This window comes from Hippoglossus hippoglossus, chromosome 15 (assembly GCF_009819705.1).
Source record: "Hippoglossus hippoglossus isolate fHipHip1 chromosome 15, fHipHip1.pri, whole genome shotgun sequence".
In the NCBI taxonomy this organism is placed as follows: domain Eukaryota; kingdom Metazoa; phylum Chordata; class Actinopteri; order Pleuronectiformes; family Pleuronectidae; genus Hippoglossus; species Hippoglossus hippoglossus.
In genome coordinates this window covers 24793447-24808020 of record NC_047165.1, presented here as the reverse complement: position 1 = coordinate 24808020, position 14574 = coordinate 24793447, and the positions used below count along the sequence as shown (strand labels likewise).

Sequence of the window (14574 nt, the reverse complement as noted above, 5' to 3'; positions counted from 1 at the left end):
AAAAAATCAGTTGCACCCAGACACTGTGAGATTGACAGCTCAATGTGCTCCACAAAAAAAGTCGGCATGATATCCATGATGAGGAAAACATAAAAAAATACAACTTTTTGTATTTGGTTTGGTCTGAGACAGATTTGATATACAGCCTTGAGGGACTGAGAAACACATTTCCATGATCAATGTGAAAGAATGGATGCAACACATGGCCATCATTTACAAAGATATCTTTGAGAAGGGCGTAACTCATCGAGCATCCAGTCGTCAGAATATGGAATATAATATGATACTAATAAGAATCAGAATTGGGATTTATTAATAAGTAGGTTTAGCCTACACATACAAGGAATTTGCTGTGGTGTGTTTAGTACAAGTATAAATATAGAACATGTAAAAAAATATATATATAATCTTCATTACAGATAAACCAAGTAGGATAAGCCCAAAGTTTTCTAACTTCACTCTGCACCATAGTCTGTTAATAATAAGCTCTGCACACAACGTCCATCACGCAAACAATAAAAAGTGACAGTATACTGTAGAACTATTTTAAGAGTACTCACTAATGACAAGGAATGATTCTGAAGTAGCTCTGGGGCATAAATACGGGCCAAGAGAACAGTCCATTCCCAACAGACAGATGTAGAACAGACACTGCACTAGTCATACATAAGGGGTAACTTGCAAAGTGGTATCACAATCACACTAATGAATGTGTCACAAAGGAGAAGAATACTTGTTTCAACATTATTCTGCTTTCAAACTTTTTTACTGTGATTTTTTGAAGAATCAAACTCATCAGATGTTTTTAAATATGTAAAGCAAAACATTCGATTTGTTGCTGACATGCAATGTATACACATTCCCTTTTATGAAAAACATTCACAATAACATCTTCAGTACAGATAAACCAGGCAGGATGAGCACAGAGTTTTCTAACTTCACTCTGCACCATAGATAGTTAATAAAACGTAGAAAAACATTGACTATGAATTTCCCTCTCCTGTTTCCGCCATCAGGAGCAAACTGTTACCACACAACTAACCGTTTTTTCTTTATAGTGGGAACATTTTTTATATCACTTGGGGAAAATGGCACCCTAGCTTCCTTTCTATACGTCACTTCCGCCTCTTCCTTGGCATAGCAAGATGGCGGCCGTCGTGGAGAGGGTCGATGGATGTGTTGGCTCCTTGGACTCAGAAGCGGTGTCACCGAGACAGTCCTCTCCTCCACCGGACCATCCGCACCAGAACAACCCGCTGTTAGGACTGCCCATCGTGGCCATTGAGACCATCCTCAATTTCTTGTCCTACGATGAAATCAGCCTGCTCCGCTCGGTAAGCAGAACAAAAACAAGGCAGCTGGAAGGAGAACAAAGCCAGTGTTCGCCTCATGCACTGCCTCTGTCTGCAGGACGGCTCCGAGAGACATGTGGAGACACTGTGTCGGAGCCGCGTTTCACTGGGAGACCCAGTTTAACGTGGGATCAGCGGGGGAATTAGAGCAGCCGCTGGCCGCAGTGCTCGTTGTGCTGCTACATGGTTAGCACAGAGCTGAGAGACAGACAGCAGCAGGACATGTAGAGCTGAGAGACAGACAGCAGCAGGACATGTAGAGCTGAGAGACAGACAGCAGCAGGAACATGTAGAGCTGAGAGACAGACAGCAGCAGGAACATGTAGAGCTGAGAGACAGACAGCAGCAGGACATGTAGAGCTGAGAGACAGACAGCAGCAGGACATGTAGAGCTGAGAGACAGACAGCAGCAGGAACATGTAGAGCTGAGAGACAGACAGCAGCAGGAACATGTAGAGCTGAGAGACAGACAGCAGCAGGAACATGTAGAGCACAGAGCTGAGAGACAGACAGCAGCAGGAACATGTAGAGCTGAGAGACAGACAGCAGCAGGACATGTAGAGCTGAGAGACAGACAGCAGCAGGAACATGTAGAGCTGAGAGACAGACAGCAGCAGGAACATGTAGAGCACAGAGCTGAGAGACAGACAGCAGCAGGAACATGTAGAGCTGAGAGACAGACAGCAGCAGGACATGTAGAGCTGAGAGACAGACAGCAGCAGGAACATGTAGAGCTGAGAGACAGACAGCAGCAGGAACATGTAGAGCTGAGAGACAGACAGCAGCAGGACATGTAGAGCTGAGAGACAGACAGCAGCAGGAACATGTAGAGCTGAGAGACAGACAGCAGCAGGAACATGTAGAGCTGAGAGACAGACAGCAGCAGGAACATGTAGAGCACAGAGCTGAGAGACAGACAGCAGCAGGAACATGTAGAGCTGAGAGACAGACAGCAGCAGGAACATGTAGAGCACAGAGCTGAGAGACAGACAGCAGCAGGAACATGTAGAGCTGAGAGACAGACAGCAGCAGGACATGTAGAGCTGAGAGACAGACAGCAGCAGGAACATGTAGAGCACAGAGCTGAGAGACAGACAGCAGCAGGAACATGTAGAGCTGAGAGACAGACAGCAGCAGGAACATGTAGAGCACAGAGCTGAGAGACAGACAGCAGCAGGAACATGTAGAGCTGAGAGACAGACAGCAGCAGGAACATGTAGAGCTGAGAGGCAGACAGCAGCAGGACATGTAGAGCTGAGAGACAGACAGCAGCAGGAACATGTAGAGCTGAGAGACAGACAGCAGCAGGACATGTAGAGCACAGCTGAGAGACAGACAGCAGCAGGACATGTAGAGCTGAGACAGACAGCAGCAGGAACATGTAGAGCTGAGAGACAGACAGCAGCAGAACATGTAGAGCTGAGAGGCAGACAGCAGCAGGACATGTAGAGCTGAGAGGCAGACAGCAGCAGGAACATGTAGAGCTGAGAGACAGACAGCAGCAGGACATGTAGAGCTGAGAGACAGACAGCAGCAGGACATGTAGAGAACAGAGCTGAGAGACAGACAGCAGCAGGAACATGTAGAGCTGAGAGACAGACAGCAGCAGGACATGTAGAGAACAGAGCTGAGAGACAGACAGCAGCAGGAACATGTAGAGCTGAGAGACAGACAGCAGCAGGACATGTAGAGAACAGAGCTGAGAGACAGACAGCAGCAGGAACATGTAGAGAACAGAGCTGAGAGACAGACAGCAGCAGGAACATGTAGAGCTGAGAGACAGACAGCAGCAGGACATGTAGAGCTGAGAGACAGACAGCAGCAGGAACATGTAGAGAACAGAGCTGAGAGACAGACAGTAGCAAGAACATGTAGAGAACAGAGCTGAGAGACAGACAGCAGCAGGAACATGTAGAGCTGAGAGACAGACAGGAGCACAGAGCTGAGAGACAGACAGCAGCAGGACATGTAGAGCTGAGAGACAGACAGCAGCAGAACATGTAGAGCTGAGAGACAGACAGCAGCAGGAACATGTAGAGCTGAGAGACAGACAGCAGCAGGAACATGTAGAGCTGAGAGACTGACAGCAGCAGGACATGTAGAGCTGAGAGACAGACAGCAGCAGGACATGTAGAGCTGAGAGACAGACAGCAGCAGGAACATGTAGAGCTGAGAGACAGACAGCAGCAGGAACATGTAGAGCTGAGAGACAGACAGCAGCAGGACACGTAGAGCACAGAGCTGAGAGACAGACAGACAGCAGCAGGAACACGTAGAGCACAGAGCTGAGAGACAGACAGCAGCAGAACATGTAGAGCACAGAGCTGAGAGACAGACAGCAGCAGAACACGTAGAGCACAGAGCTGAGAGACAGACAGACAGCAGCAGGAACACGTAGAGCACAGAGCTGAGAGACAGACAGCAGCAGAACATGTAGAGCACAGAGCTGAGAGACAGACAGCAGCAGAACACGTAGAGCACAGAGCTGAGAGACAGACAGACAGACAGCAGCAGGAACACGTAGAGCACAGAGCTGAGAGACAGACAGCAGCAGAACATGTAGAGCACAGAGCTGAGAGACAGACAGCAGCAGAACACGTAGAGCACAGAGCTGAGAGACAGACAGACAGCAGCAGGAACACGTAGAGCACAGAGCTGAGAGACAGACAGCAGCAGAACATGTAGAGCACAGAGCTGAGAGACAGACAGCAGCAGAACATGTAGAGAACAGAGCTGAGAGACAGACAGCAGCAGAACATGTAGAGAACAGAGCTGAGAGACAGACAGCAGCAGGAACATGTAGAGCACAGAGCTGAGAGACAGACAGCAGCAGAACATGTAGAGAACAGAGCTGAGAGACAGACAGCAGCAGGAACATGTAGAGAACAGAGCTGAGAGACAGACAGCAGCAGGAACATGTAGAGAACAGTGCTGAGAGACAGACAGCAGCAGGAACATGTAGAGAACAGTGCTGAGAGACAGACAGCAGCAGAACATGTAGAGCTGAGAGACAGACAGCAGCAGGAACATGTAGAGCTGAGAGACAGACAGCAGCAGGAACATGTAGAGCTGAGAGACTGACAGCAGCAGGACATGTAGAGCTGAGAGACAGACAGCAGCAGGACATGTAGAGCTGAGAGACAGACAGCAGCAGGAACATGTAGAGCTGAGAGACAGACAGCAGCAGGAACATGTAGAGCTGAGAGCTGAGAGACAGACAGCAGCAGGAACATGTAGAGCTGAGAGACAGACAGCAGCAGGACACGTAGAGCACAGAGCTGAGAGACAGACAGACAGCAGCAGGAACACGTAGAGCACAGAGCTGAGAGACAGACAGCAGCAGAACATGTAGAGCACAGAGCTGAGAGACAGACAGCAGCAGAACACGTAGAGCACAGAGCTGAGAGACAGACAGCAGCAGAACATGTAGAGCTGAGAGCTGAGAGACAGACAGCAGCAGGAACATGTAGAGCTGAGAGACAGACAGCAGCAGGACACGTAGAGCACAGAGCTGAGAGACAGACAGACAGCAGCAGGAACACGTAGAGCACAGAGCTGAGAGACAGACAGCAGCAGAACATGTAGAGCACAGAGCTGAGAGACAGACAGCAGCAGAACACGTAGAGCACAGAGCTGAGAGACAGACAGCAGCAGAACATGTAGAGCACAGAGCTGAGAGACAGACAGCAGCAGAACACGTAGAGCACAGAGCTGAGAGACAGACAGACAGCAGCAGGAACACGTAGAGCACAGAGCTGAGAGACAGACAGCAGCAGAACATGTAGAGCACAGAGCTGAGAGACAGACAGCAGCAGAACACGTAGAGCACAGAGCTGAGAGACAGACAGACAGCAGCAGGAACACGTAGAGCACAGAGCTGAGAGACAGACAGCAGCAGAACATGTAGAGCACAGAGCTGAGAGACAGACAGCAGCAGAACATGTAGAGAACAGAGCTGAGAGACAGACAGCAGCAGAACATGTAGAGAACAGAGCTGAGAGACAGACAGCAGCAGGAACATGTAGAGCACAGAGCTGAGAGACAGACAGCAGCAGAACATGTAGAGAACAGAGCTGAGAGACAGACAGCAGCAGGAACATGTAGAGAACAGAGCTGAGAGACAGACAGCAGCAGGAACATGTAGAGAACAGTGCTGAGAGACAGACAGCAGCAGGAACATGTAGAGAACAGTGCTGAGAGACAGACAGCAGCAGAACATGTAGAGCTGAGAGACAGACAGCAGCAGGAACATGTAGAGAACAGAGCTGAGAGACAGACAGCAGCAGGAACATGTAGAGAACAGTGCTGAGAGACAGACAGCAGCAGGAACATGTAGAGCACAGAGCTGAGAGACAGACAGCAGCAGAACATGTAGAGCTGAGAGACAGACAGCAGCAGGAACATGTAGAGAACAGAGCTGAGAGACAGACAGACAGCAGCAGAACATGTAGAGAACAGAGCTGAGAGACAGACAGCAGCAGGAACATGTAGAGCTGAGAGACAGACAGCAGCAGAACACGTAGAGCACAGAGCTGAGAGACAGACCGCAGCAGGAACATGTAGAGAACAGAGCTGAGAGACAGACACCAGCAGAACATGTAGAGCACAGAGCTGAGAGACAGACCGCAGCAGGAACATGTAGAGAACAGAGCTGAGAGACAGACAGCAGCAGAACATGTAGAGCACAGAGCTGAGAGACAGACAGCAGCAGGAACACGTAGAGCACAGAGCTGAGAGACAGACAGCAGCAGGAACACGTAGAGCACAGAGCTGAGAGACAGACAGCAGCAGCAACATGTAGAGCTGAGAGACAGACAGCAGCAGGAACATGTAGAGCACAGAGCTGAGAGACAGACAGCAGCAGGACATGTAGAGAACAGTGCTCCTGTGGGAGGTGTCACTCGCTGTGTTTATCTGGAAGGGATTCACTGCTTGTCCCCCTGCAGCTCCTCCAGCACACCCCTCAGTCTGCAGCTCCAGTCTACATACTCAAAAGCAGTATTTTTGTTTACCATTTTTTTCTTGTTTGTTTTCTCCAGGTGTGCAAGCGCATGGACATTATCTGCCAGCGTGTTCTCAATCAGGGCTTCCTAAAGGTGGAGCGTTACCACAGTCTGTGTCAGAGGCAAGTTAAAGCCCAACTACCCAGGTCAGTGTCACACCAGCATGAGCTCGCCAGATAAAAACAATTGTTCACTCTTGTTGAGTTTTAGCCACACACACTGTGTAATATCATGGGACATCATATGTCTTGGAAGGGACATTTTGAAGTCCAGTGTCGGTCTTTGGCCCCCTTGTTGTTAGTGATGGTGTTGAAGGGCTCAGTGGAATAATGTTTTAACAAATAATGATGATTATGTGAATGAAATGTATGTAGTTGAGATTACTAAATGAATTGAATGATACAGGCTGACAGTCTGGCACTGAGTTTACATCTTGTGTGTAGGCTGTGTAGTAAGAGTGTGAGTCAGCAGCAGAAAGCAGCAGCAGCAGCAGCCCCGGTCCTCTAGACTTATTCCAGCCACAGCACTTCTTAGAGCACAGACTGTAAGGCTCAGAGCTAATACTGCAGTCAAACTTTGGCTGGACATATGTGAGTAAAGCAAGGTTGAAATATAGCCTGTGTAGCAGCTGTGCCGGATAACAGTGAAACTGTACCTATTTCATCAGACATGCACAAGAGAGACCACTGAAGGCTCACCATGAGTGGTAATGAATCCCAAATATATTCTGAACCTTTGGTTTAGGGGATATTTGCAAAACTGCATCACTGTCAACCCAAACCCAGCAGCAACAACGATTCCCCCTTTTATGGATTCCACTAAACTGACAGCAGTTCACTTAATGTGAGGCTCTTCAGAAACCTTAAAGAATATTTTAAATCTGCATGACTAAATAACACAGAATTTTCACTATCAACCGTCCAAATGGCTAAGAATGAATACCTGCACTGCGGCTGTGGATCAGGAGGTAGAGCAGCTCGATCCCAGTCTCTCACAATCCGCAAGTCGAACTGTTCTTGAGCAAGATACTTAACCTCAAATTACCCCTGGTGGCTGTGTCGGCAGTGTATAAATGTTAAAGGGTCTGCATTTATATAGTGCTTTTCTAGTCTTGACCACTCAAAGCGCTTTTACAGTACAGTTTTTGCCATTCATACAGTGCCTCTGTGCAGCACTTTCTCTATCATACATCAATCACACAGGCGGCTGTGGCTGAGGGGGGTAGAGTGGTCGTCCTCCAACCAGAAGGTCGGCCGTTCAATCCCAGTCTTCCCTATCTGTGTGCCAAAGTGTCCTTGGGCAAGATGCTACCCTGAATGGCCCCTTATAGAAAGAAAAAAAGTTATGCCATGCACCCATTCGCACACACATGCATACACAGTGCATCTATGGGGAGCACTTTCTTTTCTTCCTATGTGGTGAAAAATGCTATATAAATACAGACCATTTCACATTTTTTCTTTTACTCATCTCAACAAGCCCAGACTGTTTTTAAAATGTTGTGTTCTTGGATTTATAATTGTGCAAAAGTTGAATCCACAGTATGTTCAGCTAAAGCTTTGTAGTCAGGTTCTCTCATACTTTTTGATCATGTTAGGTCAATAACCTTGTAAGATTAGACTCGCTAAACAACTGCAAGGTGACGGAACATTTAAGGAATGTTCAGTATTTCTGGTTGATCTGTGAATTGATTACAAAGCATCTAATTATTGACCTGAACTAATTAAAACAAAATAATCAGTGAAAAGGTGTGATGCACAGTTAAAAATCACATGAATCACACCAGAGTGTTTATAATGAATTGTCTGCAGGCGAGAGTCAGAGAGGAGAAACCATTCACTGGCCCGTCATGCAGATATCCTGGCTGCCGTGGAAACGCGCCTCTCTCTGCTCAACATGACCTTCATGAAATATGTCGACTCCAACCTCTGCTGCTTCATCCCTGGAAAGGTAAGCTCAGCTGACAGCAGCAACACTCTGTAAAGAGAGGACCAGTATAAATACCTTGTGAAAAGACTTCCTCTCATTGCAGAGGCATGCTCACACTAATCCCTGATTGAATTTATACCATGATGTGCTGTCTTAGTTATATTCAGGTTGTACCCACAGTGTTCGATTCAAGTGATTCAAGACTTTATTGTCATGTGCACAACAATTACATTTAGCAGTCGCTGGCAATAAAATGCTTGGGTCACAGGCTTCCTTGTAGCCATGCTCAAAATATTACACAAGCCAAAAAAAAATTGAATATAAGAAAAATAAAACAAAAGTATTAAAATAGAATAAAATATACACAAAAAAAAAGTTGTGAAAATATTGTAAAATACAGAGTTTAGAGGAATTATGGCAGATTGGAGGCCGTCTCATCGTCGCCGGTGATCAGGCCTATGACGGTCGTGTCATCAGCAAATTTGATGATGGTGTGGGAGCTGTGGGTGGCCATGCAGTCATGCGTGAACAGGGGGTACAGGAGAGGACTTAGCATGCAAGCCTTGGGGGGCGCCAGTGTTGCGAGTCAGGGTGGAGGATGTGGTGCTGCTTATCTGCACAGCCTGTGGGTCACAGAGGGCGGTGTTGAGCCCAAGGTCTCTGAGCTTGGTGAACAGCATTCTCACATATGTGTCCCTCTGGTCCAGGTGGGAGAGGCAGTGTGAAGGGTGAGGGAGACGGCATCTGCAGTTGACCTATCTGGCCTGTAAGCAAACTGAAGTGGGTCTAGTGAGTCAGGGAGGGAGGAGGTGATGAATGATTCGACTAACTGCTCAAAGCACTTCATGATGATGGGGGTGAGTGCTACTGGGCAATAGTCATTCAGGCAGAGGGTTTGGGGTTTCTTTGGAACAGGGACAATGATGGTCTCCTTGAAGCATACAGGGACAATGGACTGGAGCAGTGAAAATGTCTGTGAATACATCTGCCAGCAGATCTGCACACAACTTGAGAGCTCGGCCAGGGATGCCACCAGGTGCCTTGCGTGTGTTAATCCGTTTATGTGATCTTCACACATCTGCCCTGGATATTACAGGTGGGCAGCGGGCCTCTTGTATCTTCACAGCCGGGGAGTTGCTCTCAAAGCGAGCATAAAAGGTGTTCAGTTCATCACCACCTCAGCACTGCTGGTCTTTCTTTTGCAGTCTGATTGTTTTTAGTCCAGCCCACATGTTCCTCGTGTTGGAGCCCTAGTAGTGAGACTCCACTTTGTCCCTGTACTGTCTCTTGGCACTGCTAATAGCACTCCGGACCGGTATCTGGACTTGCTGTACTCCACCAGATCACCTGAGTTTTAGGCGTCGGCCCGTGCTTTGTTGTACCTGTCTAAATTTTGTTGAATATTCTGAAGAACAAAATTGGTATATTTCTATTTCTATCATCTCATTGTGAAAAGTTCTCTCACGGTGACCATCTTTCTCTCATGCAAAGTAATAAGTTATTATTTAATATCGCTTAAACAACATTCTGTTGAGTGAGGTTTCTGATTTGTCAGATGTTGGGGCGATTTTCCCTGAGGTTTTCTCCTCCACCTGGAAGTTTATGTTTTCATCCGGCTCTCCATAGTAATCTGATTATCTATTATAGAAACAGATGTCCATAGAATTCCGACATAAGACGGGTTCAATGTGTTATGACTACTAAATATAAAATCAATCAATCAACATGTGTGTTGTGTTGAGGAAAGAATAACTCCTCCTCAGTGGTTATTTCTTGTTGGCTGTAGTTCCCATACATGGTCAGCAGAGGGCCCAGTGAGATTACCAAAGGTGTTAAAATCCATCATTGTTTCAGTGTTGACATTCATGTTTGTTGTACATTTTCTGATTTCTTGGCTTATTTGCTCATCTGTTGTGTGTTATCAGGTGATAGATGAGATTTATCGTGTGCTGCGCTATGTGAACTCCACTCGTGCCCCCCAGCGAGCTCATGAGGTTCTTCAGGAGCTGAGGGATATCTCCTCCATGGCCATGGAGTACTTTGATGAGAAGATCGTCCCCATCCTGAAGAAGAAGCTGCCAGGTGCTGATCTGTCTGGCCGTCTCATTGGGTCTACACCAGGTAACAGACATGTGTTTCTCCTGGCTCCTAAACGTAGACTTCACCTACACAGTGATGGTACGTGATAAAATGATGGTTTCAATTTATATTAAACTACTGCCATATTTGTTATTCTGGCCAGAATATCTGAAAACACAATTTTAAACACTCCTGTCTCGGTACACCGCACTTGGCATAAATTTGACATAGGTACCATATAGGAATAACTACAGCAGTAATGTTCAGATGCAAATGAAGTTTCAAACTAAGAATAGGAGTTGGTTGATTGGTTGTAGTGTTTCTCACTTAAAATGTGCATTTCCTAGTTTAATGGTATCTTCATCAGCTGAGAGACATAGTAGTTGCCTGAATACTTTAACAGCCCTGAAGCACTTGTACATGTACACCTGCAGGGGGTGGCTGTGACTTAGAAGGTAGAGAGGGTTGTCCACTGACCAGAAGGTCAGAGGTTCGATTTCCGGCTCCTCCAGTCTGCTTTTCGAAGTGTTCTTGGTTACGATCCTAAACCTCAAATTGCTGTGTATGAATGATGTGTGGTTAAAAAAGTGCTGTATGAATGTCTGTGTGAATGCGTGAATTAATTCTTGACTGAGACATTGTTGCTGTCAAACAGACTGTTTGAGTTTTTCTGAAACTGCTGGTCTGGGATTTTCTCTCACATCAGGTGTCTGTTTTTTGTGCATCAGTAAAAGATCCCTGACACTGTCCTTTTCCATCAGTGGCAGGTCCATCTACCTCCCTGACCACCATGTCCCTGCTGGCCAAGAACACACCATCCCGCTCTGAGATGACCAAGGTGCAGCAGCAGGTGAAGGTGAATGGGGCGTCCATGACAGTAATGCGGAGGGAGATGCAAGAAATCCGTGTGAAACAGCTGGAGCAGCAGAAGCAGCTGCAGGACCAGGAGCAGAAGCTGCTGGAACAGACCCAGGTGATTGGTGAACAGAACGCCCGGCTTGCAGAGCTAGAGCACAAGCTCCGTGAACTGATGGACAGTAGCACCGCTGCAATTGGAGGACCCAGGCCCAAAACAGCTGTCCCCTCTACATCTAGCAGCGTGTCCTCAACTGTTGCCAGTACGTCTGGTACTGTGCCGGCAAGTGGCAGCATGGCTGCAGTCTCAATACCAGTAGAGCCAGAGGGTCCGGGAGGGTCATCACTCAAACGCACCAGAAAGAACTCGGACCTTCCACGGCAGTCGAAACGGCTGCGCAGCAAGAAATAAGAGACTCAGTGTGTCATTTAGTTAAGTTTTGTTTTTGGTTTCAACATCTGACTGATCACACCTTATTCCCAATGACCTGCGTCACCAACACTCATTACCTGTTCAGTTTGTCAGATGAGTCACAAATAGAAATATCCCTGTATGCTTTACCAGTGTTTTCTCTTTTTTGTGGTATTGGATTTGAGAATAGTGTTAAATACATTGCTGCTGTATCACAGTTAAAACAATGAGCCCACAGCTTCATCACGACTTTGCACAACGTTGACAGGGTCAACATTAGATTTTAATTTACTGTCTTTTGTTTTTTTTATATTTCTCTTGTTAACAAATGGAATGGCATGAAAACACCCACAGCAACGGGTTGGTGTGTCCTTCAACACTTTCTGATTTCCCCTGTGGCTTTCAGCTCCGAGCCAATTGGTTCATACTGAAGACGTGAATCTCATAAATATATAGTAACTTCTTTTTAAGCTCCCAACACAGCTGCATGCTGCAGTATTTCTTTTTTTCAGTCCTCAACATGGGAGTTGTCTACAAAAAGAAAAATATAGAATATCTCCAAACTTTCAAGGATTGTTAGTCACAGCTATATCAGGGGGTGGGCAGGAAGTTGGCCTATCGCAGCAAGATTACATTGAAATTACTGCACAGATTTTTAATGTAGATGCTTTTCCAAGAAGCTTTTATGTTTATGTTCTGGTATTACAGAACAGAAATTCAGATCTGTAAAAACTAAAGTGACAAAGTGCATGACTTATTCATAATACTACTTAAAATGCTGGAACCAAATTGAAGTGACATGTTATAGGTAATAATTGATGTCCCTTCCATTTTCACATGAGGAAGTCTGCATTCATTTAATTCACATTTGCTTTTTCCTGACCTGGCTATGTGCAATAACAATCATCTAAATAGTAATAAGTAGTTTATATTCCTTTCCAGTTGCTTCGTTATTCTATTCAAAATTGCTGCTCAGACCTTTCCAGTTCAATAAGTTTATGAATCCCCTTTAAGGAAGGATGTGATCTTACAGAAGGAAAAGGAAGTGTTCAGGTAGCATTAGTCAGTGTCACCTGTTGACTGATGCCTTCTCTGCTTTGCAGGGCCTAACAGAGAGGTAAATGTTGTCTATAAGGGGATTGCATTTCCCAGATATCATTGTTCGAAATGCAGCTGTGGCTCCGCTTTGTGTGAAAATAATTTCTTCAAAAGATGTACAGCGAGAGCAGACCCTTTATAGCTCTGATGTTAATGCTTTCCCATTAGAAGTTACTGTATGTGGACAAAGAAACTATAGGACTACAGTCCAATGGCAACACAATTTTAAGGATCTGTCCTTTAAGGATCATACTGGTGTTTTTACATATTTCATCCCATATTCTACAATTATTGTACCGCTCAATACAGCTAAACATTTTGCAAAGAACACAGTGTTACTGTTTTTTTGAATGTGGTGTTTCTACTTTCCAGGCAGCCATTGACTTCTACTGATTTCACTGCAGAAACGTGCATCTCATGACTTGCCTTGATTTTTCAAACTGTGAAACAAACAGGCAGCTGGTCGAAATGTGTTCAAATTGGTCCTCTTTTTGACCCTGTAGTTGCACAATCATATTCTTGAAATGAGATCATATATATATATATATATATATATATATATATATATATATATATATATATATATATATATATATATATATATATATATATATATATATATACTCAAGGTCCTCCTACTTGCTTGTTCCAGAGCTTTCAATCATATCCCACAGTCTTAATGATTAGAAATAGCTGATATTTCAATGGTGAGTTAAGATTTTTTGTCAAATAGTTTGACAGTAATATAATTTTAGGCCCATGATACTTGGCCTTTTCTCACACTTTCAACCACATCTCAAAGAATCAGTGCACGACACGACACAACTGAGCAACCTGTTCTGTTGATGAACATGTTGTTGAAAGCTGTAGTAAAACCTTTGTGGAAAAAAAGCTAGTACATGGACCTTGAGTTATAGTTTTTCACCAAATTTCTATTTCCAATTTCACAAAATAATTTAAACTCTTGCTCCACGATCCAGCTTTTATCAGGTCTGTCGGCCTTGAAGTATAGTCTCTTTTCCAGGTCAACATTGCACTTTGACGCTCTGTTATCCTTGAGTGTTCGGGGTTTCTGGATACTGAGTCAGATCATCATGTCCAACAACTGCTGGACTCAGACTCAGTGTTTCTATTGGCTAATAATTTTTTTAAATCAGTGGAAATGCAGAAGTAAACTGTTCTGCCAGTTAAAGGAGCTGTTCACCTAGCTCTTCAGTGCCATGTATTAACTTTGGTCTTTTTCTTGTCCACATTTAGTATCTGATAATATCTGCAGCTACTCCAGAGTAAGGGAGGTAATTGATATTTAGCAAGAGATAGATGTCTCTACTGGGTATAAGAAAATATACTTAAAGGTTCAGTGTGAAGAATTCAGGAGGATCTATCGGTTGGGTTTTTGTTACCTTATGAGTCCATTATAGCTTCATCCGCATCGGCCCTTTTCCACAGTTAGCCATGTTGTGCCATGTTGCGCCACCATGTGTCTGCAGTAGCCTGGAGTGGACAAACTAAACAATAACAGGAAGGGTTGTATTTATGTTGCCTGGAGGGCACCATAGGTTATTCTACACAATTGGAAGGGGAGGGGTAGTAAGTTGAATGCAATATGCATATTCACCACTAGATTTCACTAAGTCCTAAACACTGAACCTTTAAGCAGTGTATATTTTTTAACTTGTGTTGTAACTGAAGGTGAAACTCTGCCTATTGTGATCTGTGTAAATGACGTGACTGGTTTGCAGTGACAAATGAGGGTTGCTTGTGCTCAACAGAATAGCTCAGAGTAACATGAGTTTCCTCAGTTGTTAAAAAAACATTGTCTCAGCCCCCTGTGCAGTCGCACTCT

At 45.2% G+C, this 14574-nt stretch overlaps 1 protein-coding gene across 1 annotated transcript; it reads left to right on the top strand.

The window, feature by feature from the left end:
* The first annotated feature begins 1118 nt into the window (after positions 1-1118).
* On the top strand, positions 1119-13056 carry fbxo28 (F-box protein 28). Its single transcript, XM_034609484.1, has 5 exons — positions 1119-1334; positions 6392-6501; positions 8167-8305; positions 10210-10405; positions 11125-13056. The coding sequence occupies exons 1-5, from the start codon at positions 1146-1148 to the stop codon at positions 11628-11630; spliced, it is 1140 nt and encodes a 379-aa protein (XP_034465375.1). The 5' UTR covers positions 1119-1145; the 3' UTR covers positions 11631-13056.
* The last annotated feature ends 1518 nt before the right edge of the window (positions 13057-14574 follow it).

Coding starts and splice junctions, on each gene's coding strand:
- fbxo28 (XM_034609484.1), top strand. CDS start 1,146: ATGGCGGCCGTCGTGGAGAGGGTCGATGGATGTGTTGGCTCCTTGGAC. Junction 1,335..6,391: donor AAATCAGCCTGCTCCGCTCG/GTAAGCAGAACA, acceptor TGTTTTCTCCAG/GTGTGCAAGCGCATGGACAT. Junction 8,306..10,209: donor GCTGCTTCATCCCTGGAAAG/GTAAGCTCAGCT, acceptor GTGTGTTATCAG/GTGATAGATGAGATTTATCG.